Source organism: Lonchura striata, chromosome 4 (genome assembly GCF_050655825.1).
Source record: "Lonchura striata isolate lonStrDom1 chromosome 4, ASM5065582v1, whole genome shotgun sequence".
In the NCBI taxonomy this organism is placed as follows: domain Eukaryota; kingdom Metazoa; phylum Chordata; class Aves; order Passeriformes; family Estrildidae; genus Lonchura; species Lonchura striata.
This window is the reverse complement of record NC_140706.1, coordinates 47,384,742-47,395,452: the sequence shown is the minus strand read 5'-3', so window position 1 is coordinate 47,395,452 and position 10,711 is coordinate 47,384,742. Positions and strand designations below refer to the sequence as shown.

The following is a 10,711-nucleotide window of genomic DNA, read 5'->3' as shown; positions in this document are numbered from 1 at the left end:
CACTCTTGCCACCTCCGGCTTTTTCAGTGCTTTCCCCTCACCTCCTGCATTTCTGCCACAAGCAGGGCTGTGCAGAAAAGAGCTGGCAGAGCAGTGAGAGTGGGCTGCAGCAGACATCTGGGGCTTCTCAGTAACTCATAGAAGCCAGGTAAAGTTGAACCTAAACAAATGGTAAAAATGGATACAGGGTCTGTGTTGTACTGTAGCAGTCTTTGGTAGTGGCGAGCATGTGAAAAACTGTATTAGCTGATAAGGCACTTGAGCTGAAAGTCTGTGTTTATTTCAGTGAAACACTAGGATTTAAATGAGGGAGCACAGACCTTGAAGCTAACTGTTTCTTCACTCCTGTCTAATGCAGCAAAAGCAAGATATCATACCTCAGACTGGTAAGCAAGGTAAGAAACCATAACTTTATTATAAAACAAAATTAATTATTCCTTTGTGTACACTGTGCTTAGAGCAAAAGAAATACAAACCAACTGTTTTCCCTTTGTCAGGGACTACAGGGAAAGTTGCTTGGGTGAGGAGGAAGTGTTTGCTTTTACTCCACCACTGTGGGCAGTTTTTTTTCAGAAAATGTGAGTGACAAACCAAATAACAAGATTTCTTTATTTTTTATAAATGTGGTTTTGATATATACCTAATTCTCCTAGCAATCAAGTTTTTGAAATTTAGAGGATAGATCTCAAAACTCTTAAAAGCCTGAGCTTAGAGCCTCTGTTATATGAGTTTCTGTGGGTTTGACCTTCAGGATCTCTTTCTTAAATGGCTTTCCTAGAAAGAAAGCAAACTAGAAGGGATGAAAAATACAAACTTTCTTGGATAGCACTTACTTTTGCTAGTGGGGGTGATGATGCAGAGCTCTAAAGTGAAAGTAGAGAGGGAAGGAATAGTTTAGGAATGTCTCTTCTCAGCCTCTGCCCAAGATATTTTATAGTGTTTGGTGAGGGCTATTTTGCTGTTGCTGAGACAATGAGCTGGAAAGTCAGGATATGCAGAAGATGGCTTAAATTTCAGTGAATTCTGGTTTAGGTGGCAGTTGCTGGATGTTTGCTGTTGAAAGTGTTGTTATAGAAGCAGATAAATAATTTTAATTGTTTTAATTAAAAATGTTTAAAATAATAAATACTATAGGTTGCAAACAAAATGAGACAAAGCAAATAGTACAGTAATAGATACACACCCACATTTATACTGTGAATCAAATATATGTAGTTATAAAGTAGAAATCCATATTTTTAGGAAAGTTAGTAAGTATTTCCAAAGAGATGTTGCATTGTTGAAGCTATTCTAGGCTAATAGGAAAATGGTTTGAATTGTTCAGCAATAACATCTTGTGTACTTGTGTCATGACAGCAGATTTCTGAAATGTTACTGAACCAAACACATTTCTAATTCCCGTGATGAGTGACACAGTGAGTGAGAGCAATTATCCCAAAATTTAGCTGTTCTTTTATTCTCAGACTGATGTATATTTCACAAAACATTGACTGACTGTCTTTTAAACAACCAAAGTTCAGTCTTTTGAAACTGCTCGCATGCTACTCTGTTCAGCTATGTGGCTCAGCATTTGTGGTGTGCAAAGAACTGCCTGTGCCTATTGTTTTTGTTCCCAGATGAAATCTCTGAAGGCTTTGGCAGTCTTTGTTGAAGTCATTGGGCTCTGAAAATGCTCACAACTTTATTATGTTGATGTCAAAAGCGTTGGAATTTTCAAAGGCCTACCAATCAAATATTGCAAATGACAGTAGCTAAACCTTTTCATTTTATACAATCACTTGTGTGACTTGGAGATCATTCCATCCCCCAAATGTACATCTGTTGGAGCAAAGGGTTACCAGAAACAACTAGCAGGGATATCAAGACCATTGCTCAATAACCACAGGCATTATTTTGCAATATTTATTGTGCTCTGCAGGAGTTTTCCTGGGATCAAAACTCTGCTGGTTTTATTAATGGTATTCGCAGTTGTGTCACATGGATTGTTTCATCTTATTAGAGCTGAATGCTGTAAGTTGCCATTTCAGAATTGCTAGTTATAGATTTTGCAGGAGTGCATTTGTATGCTGTAGCCTCTAACAAAATGCTATGTAATTTGAATACCACCTTTATCCAGCATGAATCCCTCTGGTATATATCACTATCCAGGAAATGTGTCTGGATACCTTTTCTACTTAACCTGGTTGATTTTATATTACACAACCAAGTGCATTATTTTCAAAATATATTCTTGAGTGCTTAGGGTTAAAGCGGCCCAAGAGAAACATTCAGGTAGTTGTCACTTAAACCAGTTTTGTAGAAATGATGTCTGGGTATTTTAAGATGACCTTCATATTCTTTACCAGAACTCAGCCTACACACAGACACAAATACAATCAGATGTTTTTACTTGCATAGCTAAGATACAAGATTGTTTTCTCAATTGATTTGCATGTCTTTCTGTAAATAACTACTCTTCTTAAGTAGCAAGTAAGGAAAAAGAATATGGGTAACATACTTGGGGTGGAATGTGAAAAGAAATTTAATATATTTAATCTTATTATACATTTTTTCTACATTAAATTCAACAGGCTGCAAATATATTTTGCTACAAAGCTTTGTGTAAGAAATATCTCTATAAGAAAATACATCTCATTAAACATTTCCTGTAAATAAATTATTACAAATAACTGCGTTTTGCAAGAGCAAAATGGCGGGTAGGCCAAATAAGAAGAGCTGAAAAATGCTGGGACCCCATTTCTGCAACCCCCTTGCTCATTTTCTTTTATATGTAGCGAGCACTTGAGCAATGAGAACACTTGAGTTCCTCTTCTGAGTATGTGCTGTGTCAGTGTAAATAAAACTTGTAAAATTGGTTCCTGGACTTTTATAGTATTTTGCAATTCCTGAACCTTATTTCTGTTTCAGTGACATTGGAAAATGCTGGAGTAAGAAGAGTTATTTCTAGTAGGGAAGGAGGTGTGTGAAATACTCTTCTGCTTTAGACTCTTATGAAAGATTAGGGCAATGAAGATGAGGTCTGTTTTCTAATTAGGAAGGCTGAATCAAGCAGTGTAGCCAAGCTAAAACTTTAAAGTATCTCACTGGTGGAAAAATATATCAGGTAATGGCAATGTGGTCTTCAAAGTAAAACTACACACTGGCCTACCCATGTTGTGCAGAACTGAATAAACAGAAAAGTATCTTTTTATCTTTGTACCATAGAACATGAAAATGGGTAATCATAAATGGGTAATTACAACATAGCAGTAGGTCACTTACAGAATTGAACTTCTTTAAAATAATATCAGTCTCTTTACCAAAGTTTATACAAAGGAATATTTGAAAATAAGTAAAACTTTATAGGTTTGAAAAGAGCTGGGAGACAAGTCATGGGAGAGAGGCTGTCCTTATTCTAACCAATACACAAACAACGTAGGGTTGGCAGCTGTTTCCACAGTCTATGTATTTCTGTCATTCCTGGAAGAACACTCCAGAGTGAGAGGACACCAGTTCTCAGGCTGAATACATGCTGGAGGCTGGTATGCTGTGACATCACACGATGTTTAACAAATCATGCCATCTTCTTACATCCTCTTCTGCAGGAGAGGAGATACTCACAAGACTCAACTCCTTCTCTGCTGTCTTGAGAACAAATCCATTATACTGCTGCAGAGTGCCATAAGATGTAAAATTTGAGTTTGTAGCACTATGCTTGAAAGATTTCAACAAACGTTGAGGTGTTGAATATATTATAACAGCAATAGAGAAACAACTTCAAAGCTCTTCGTGTTAAGCACTTCAACACTCTGCTATTTCTTTTGGAAATGTCTATAATGCAAGAATGCTTAGGCAAGGAAAGTATATTTAGGACTAATGAGGAACTGCCTGTATATAATTCTGGATTCAGCATGCACACATATTTGCTTCATCTGTTCAACCCAATGTATATTAGAAGTAAACTGAGAAAAATACAAGCAATTAAGTGCCTTACTATGACATTGAACTACATAAACATTTCAATTTACCCATGTATAGGAAACAAAACTCTGTTTAAATGCCTCCTCTAAGATAAACTGCTGCTCTCTTGAAATTTTGGGATGGCCAGTTTTCACCTCCTTCATAAGGGCCCACAAAACATAGCACTCTTGTCCTGCAGGAGTGCTTCCTTGCTGAATGTCAGCCCTGAATAATGAGGGCATGTAGACATTCACAGTAACTTTATTTCCATTTCTCACACCTGCAGTGATGTGTTGACAGATGAGTCTTCCTGGCATGCACTGCTTCCTATAGGAGTACAATGTATACAATTTCTGTAGAAAATCCTTACCTCGCTGTAGACCCACTGTAGCCCTAACACTGAACCCCTGAAACATCATGGGACAACACAGCAAGGTAAGTGACATTCATTTCCACTCTACTTGTCTGCATACTAGCATTCCCCAGAAACTGTAGAATTATTTACAGGAGAACTGCGTGGTAGGTGAACTCCAACTACATTTGTGTTTACCACCAGCTCAAAAAGAAATGCATTTGATGTGACTTCTACTCACACTCTAATTGATACTTTAGCATTCCACTTTCATTTGCAGTCCCCTTTTTCCGCCATGCCATAATGCATTAAGCACATAAAGCCACAGTCAGTTAATATCTTCCCAATCCTCATTCAGATCTTCTGGCACACATGAAGTCTTGATTTAGAAGAGGAGGTGGCATCTTTCCATACTTTACAAGACAAGCCCTTGGCACAGTCACATCGTTGGAAAATCTCCAGTCCATGGGACCCTTTCTTGCGCTGTTTGGTGCACACCTCCCCCTGATGCAACACAGGCTTACAAATTTTGGTCCAGAAGTGGCGAGCACAGCAGTGTCCCTCAATGCAGTCTGATGACCGTAGGCAGGGATCGCCTTCGTGTCCTAAAAAGAACAATCAAATTATTTTATCTCATGTTAAAATGTGAAAGTACAGATTCAGTGCAGACTTATGCAAATGGAACTGACAAAAAGAAGAGGTGGTATTTCCACCTGTGGCTATTTGAAGGATGCAAACACAAGAAAAAATATTAATTAGGAAAGTTCAAGGGGGTAATTCATGAGACCTGCCATAAGACTTAGTAAGGAGAAATTCAACTACAGGATTGTAAGCAGAATTACAAGTGTTCAATTACATGGCTGTTACAAGAGGAGGATGTCTGCAGTCTTGCACAACTGATAACATGATTGTTAGTCCACATCTGATACAGAGAAGAAAGCAGATGCTGTTTCAATCACAGGAGCTGTCGGTTGACATTACATCACTTTCTGAGTTGTGCTGTGATCTCTCACAATACATTCACTCCCTGTGAAATTACTGCCTATTTCTGGTTTCCACTGCTGTATCTTAACAGCAATAACATGATTCTTGTCACAAAGGAACAGAGCAGTCCAGTCCAAATGTCATCTTACCCTTTATGTGTGACAGCTTGGATCGGGGTCTCCCCAGGTTGTGCCATCCCAAATCCTTGCTCGCATAATGGCCATTCTTCTTGTTGCGTGGCCCTTCTAGAGCAGGGATGTGAGGAGTAAGGATGCTTTCAGTCATTGGTATGCAAATACCTGCAAGATAAAGACAACCACTCAAATATTTGAATAAGAGAAAAAGCAGCTGAGAGGCATGCACTGACTGGCCAGGTCAGGATGATGAAAGCACCGGGGTTTGGCCTCAGTGAAGCTAAGCTCTAATGACACATTCACCTCTGGCTCCTGGCACTTAGCCTCACCACAGGTCTGCTTCACTCACTGTCAGACAGTCTCTCTGTCACTCTGGCTTTATGGTCTGAGCCCCTGGAGAGCTTCTTACAGACATCTCTCTCCAGTCTCCATGGAAATGCAAACAGTATGGCTATAAATCTCCTCAGGGAGGGTAGATTCAGGATTCATTAAATCTCCTTTGCTTCCTTAAAATATGACTTCTGTGCAGTCTTCCAATGAACCAAAGCACACTGAATGTAGAGCTGTGATTTTAAGCAGCATTTTTGTGTTTCTCCACCACAAAATATAAGAAAATACTGGTAGTACCTGAGCCCTAAACATAGAAATACTATTAAAGAAAAATAGGCAGCGTGGGATGAAGTAGACAATTAAGTGTTCTTGGCTTAGAACAAGAAGAGCTGTCACCCAGGAAAAAATACTGTTGCTAGAAACAGATGATGTCGAGAAGGCTGGTGTTGTGCAGAGAAGCCGGAGCTGGCAGCCGTACCGTTGTTGCAGCGGTTCCCGGGGCAGCACATCCCGTCCCGGTGGCAGCGCTTCTTCTTCCTCCGGCACAGCATGCACGCAGACGTGGCTTGGTGAGGGCTGTGGCAGTACCGCCCAACTTCGCATTCCTTGTCATTAGTGCAAGGATAGGCCTGGCGGGGAAGAGAAAGGTTTACAGTGAGGCACTCCTTTGCACAAGGAATGAACGCAATCCATTTAAAAAAAAAAAAAAAAAAAAGCAAACAAACAAAAACCAAGAAAATAAACTACCGCTGCTGAAACCTCCAAAGTAAAACAATAGCTAAGGTAACAATTCACTGGGCAAGAAGATGCAACTAGGGGTGCTCCGCTGCAGTTATACAGCAATCTTTAAGCTCACACAACTGCTAGTCATTGCTTAAAGAAAAGATGGAACCTGCTTACTCATGGTTTCAACTTTCCTTATTTCAAACATATGTGGGCACAAGAGAATACACCTTTTTGTGGATTCATAGGCAAGAGCTTAAAACTCCACAATGAATAATCAACACAGCCATGAAAGCCAGTAACAATACCAAAACACACATTACAATAGATAACATTTCATTTAAAATTCTGAGGAGGCATTCTTCCTTTGACAATTGTCATACACACTGGTTTATAATCACTAAGCTCAGTGTTGTCACCATGAGTATCTGCATCACACTCATTCAAATGTCTCTAACTTCACCACTCATCCCTGGCCCACAGCGGTGGGACTCCTTGGAAGTGAATAAACATCACTGGTCAGCATTTCACTTTGATAACCTTTCATTCACTTCTGGTCTCAGTATACTCCTTATACTTGCCACCTGCTAAACAGCACCCTATGGTATGCAGCATGGAATGTATTATAGAGCACAAAATAACTTACACATATAATTCCCTGCAAGCAGATACATGGGTATACAATTCTTCTCTATTCATCAAAGCCAGCATTACTTCACAGGAAAACACTTTTAAAAGAAAAAAAAAAAAAGGCAAAAGCACTGCATTCTCCAATAAAGATAAAGAAAACTTTATTCCTACAAAAGGAAAAGAGAGGATTCTTGAAAGAGACATAATAACACACACTGCCACATTCCAGGATGCTTTCTGCTGACTCCCACACAGCTACAACTGTGGTATCTGTTTGAATCTAATTTTACTTCCTGTAAAATTTATTACAGATTTTTTTCCATTCCTCAAAATTATTCTTGAGGAATTTGTTTAAATAAAAAAAGATGACAATAAATTTTGTACACTTCCTGGAAAATTATGTTTACATTTCCTCAACTAATTTTCTCCAGTATTTCAAATAAATAAAACTATTGCTGTTCAAAATTATTTTTTAATTAATCGTTCCTCCCCCAAAAAAAATGCCCAACTAATTTCCAGTGTAGAATTATTACTTTTCTGTAATAATTTTTGAAATCAAGACTTATATTTCTCTCAGAAAATAAAAAACTTCCAAATCTTTAAGAGTGCACTTTGGAAGTAATTTCTCTAGATGGAGAAACTCTTGTTTATCAGTCTTCATGTGATTCTGTTGAGAATCACATAAGAAACAAGAGATCTTCAAAGAAAACCTAACATATTTCTCTCATGTCAGTAGTGGGAGGGGATGCCATTTCTCATGTGACTTCATGAGTTGGTTGTCAAAATTTACTTTACAGTACCAAAAGTGCTGGCTGGATATTTCCCAAATGCTGCTGCCTCATTACTTCTGCCCTCTGAATATGTGCCTTTGAGAATTTTTCCAGGGTGCAGCTGTTTGGAGTAATCCAAACTATGTGGAAGTCTTTTAGCCTTAAGAATGGACATTTCCTCAAGAGGATGAAACCAAAGAAGGCCAGATCTTTTAAGCTAGAAGTACCAATAAGATACCAATAGAAATACCTTTTTGGTACTCTTTAGGCATAAGCATATTCTACTTATTTTATCAAAGTGGAGTGAAACTGTTCTTTTCTCAATCCCATCACTCCTTTCCCTCATTTTTCCAAAACTAATAAATAAAACTGACTGAAAATTTATTATATAGTTACTATAAAAGTAAGACTTTCTTAATTTAAATTATACCTTATTAGCCTATGATCCTTACAATGCAAAAAAAAAAAAAAAGAAAAGCCATTTTATATAGACCTGTGCATGGTTATACTGAATTTGGAAAATACTAACTCTGCTAGCTGCAGGAAATGCAAATAAAAAACAGATGAACTGGCTAAAACCTGGAGATGAAGGCATTTTAGACCCTTGTCTGTCATCAAGACCTTCATAACCGCATCTTTTTTCCAATATGGGCATGTGGCATACACCTGCAACTTGTCAGCAAGAAGCCTACTTGCAGTTTTATTTTGGTTCCTCAAATAGCTTCTTAAAAAAAAAAAAGAGTTCCCTGATCCTGAATGGCGCTAATGAATGCTCTCACATACCATATCTAGTGATTGTTTTACTTTTGGCTTTTAAGCTGAGTGACATGGAAAAGATATTTTAAGATACGCATCTAAATTGTCAGCTCTGCGCTCTGTCCTTGACAGATGATAAAAGTAATAAAAGACAACTTCAAAAATTGCTAGGAAAATCAACAGAACCCAGCCTTTCTTCCCAATCTAGAGCCCATTCTAAAATAAAAATTATACTTCTGAATTACAATAAGCCAAAATTGACCTACCTAAGGCAAATGACTGCAGCGCATCAAAAAAAGAAGTCTGTTACATGTAGCTTAGATAATAACTAACAGGTCCACTCAAAAGACCAGTTACCAGCCAGCCATACTAGAAACACTCTTGCAAATGCCTGCTGCCACCAACTATTTTGATCTGCCAAAATCACTATCCATTTATAGCCTGGCTATCAATCATCAGGACCTTAAAACAAAAATGCCTTTATAACCTTGTGTCTGTTTCCTAGTCACTAGACGTTCATTAGAATTGACATAATTCCTGCTCTCAGCAGAGTAATTTCTATTGCCGTGTAGCATTCATTATAGAAAGAGAAAAATAAAAGAAAATAATATATTGTGTTCTTAGCCTTTGCTACCAGGAGGGAAATGCATCTATAATTATTCCTTTGTTGTCACTTGAGTCAATCTAGGTACACCTCTTCAAAATACAGGGTAAAGAAAACATGGAAAAATGTGCATGTTAACTATTATCTATGCATAAGTCAAGATTTCCAAAATCTCCTGCACCACAGTGCCTGGAACAAAGTCTTTACGTTCAGAGAATTGTAGAGAACATTTCCTATATACAACACAAAGACACAGATCAGTCCCAGATGGAGAGGGAAGAAGCAAGCTGTAAACCAGCTCTACTTCCCCAGCAATGATAACTAATTCTATAAGGCACATCATCCCTTCGCATTCCTCAGCTACACGTATCATTTTCTGGTTGTAAATCTCCATCCACTAAGCACAGCTTTGATATTATGGGAAACCAGATGAAACTGAGATAAAATACATAGCTCTCCCTGAAGCTGCATTTAAACAATCTTTTTTTTTATCCCGCTTACAGGCAATCAAGTCACCCGTAGCATGACATGAACTAGATTTGCCTGTGATAATGAGTCACTTTTTAGAATTTGTTGTCTGATTAAGAGCATTGTTTACTGACATGGTTTTTCCTCAGCCATTCTAATTAGCCATTACAATCCTTGTATAAAAGATAGTGTTGATTACTTGTCCAAAACTGTACAGCAAAGGGATTTTCACAATGTTGGAGGATTCAGGCTAGACATTGAAATGGGTGTTGCTTGTGCTGTGCCCAAATGTCACCTGCATCAGTCCACCAAGACTAATCTTTACCAGTCAGGTCACAACAACACAGAGATGTTAAACTTTTCTCTTGGAGAAAGAGAATATTCTTTCCTAGCTGAATTTATATTCAAAATTTCATGAATGCATAATAGAAATACTCAAGGAAAATTATGCAGAGGATAGAGGACAAACATTGGGGATTCTTATAGTTGAACAAGTCATTCCAAGCACTAAGATTTTCCTTTTTATGTTAACTTCCCAGGAACACTGCATAAGGAACTATCTGTATTTTCTGGCTATGTGGGTAATGTCATTCCCATGATTTGAGAATCATGCAGCAGTGAGGTTTATGTTTACCTTTGTCTTCCCCTTTTGACAGAGGAGCTCTTAGCCCCTTTCCTCAATGATATTTTTGCTGGATCGTTTGCTATCACATATATTTTATCGACACCACAGAGTTTCACTGCAAGCTGTAGCAATATTAAGTGGTGAGACTGTTGTGCTAAGAAGTCAAACAGTTTGAGTCTCTCTGTCTGGCACTATAAAATGTAATGGAGAAGCACTCCAGGGGGAGAGTAAGACAGATGCTACAATGTGCTGAAGGGTGAGAAGACTGATGGCAAACATACTTTATTGAGCTTTGGGAGATAAGGTCTTGAATTTCAGCATGGCCTCCAGCAAATATTTGAAGACAATACTCCCAGGCAGTGCCTTAGTCACCAGGCTCTCATCTGCACGTATTAT

General features: G+C 38.2%; 1 protein-coding gene across 4 annotated transcripts in view; it reads right to left on the bottom strand.

The window, feature by feature from the left end:
- Nucleotides 1-384: 384 nt before the first annotated feature.
- The window catches only part of DKK2 (dickkopf Wnt signaling pathway inhibitor 2), a 47,489-nt gene continuing 37,162 nt past the window's right edge, over nt 385-10,711 (bottom strand). For all 4 annotated transcript variants that reach the window (XM_085578119.1, XM_085578120.1, XM_085578118.1 and 1 more), the window contains 3 exons: nt 6,218-6,368; nt 5,425-5,574; nt 385-4,896 (listed from right to left, as the gene is read on the bottom strand). In XM_085578119.1, coding sequence (XP_085434245.1) covers nt 4,646-4,896; nt 5,425-5,574; nt 6,218-6,368 — 552 coding nt within the window. In that variant the 3' untranslated portion in view covers nt 385-4,645. The remainder of the gene's footprint in view (nt 4,897-5,424; nt 5,575-6,217; nt 6,369-10,711) is intronic.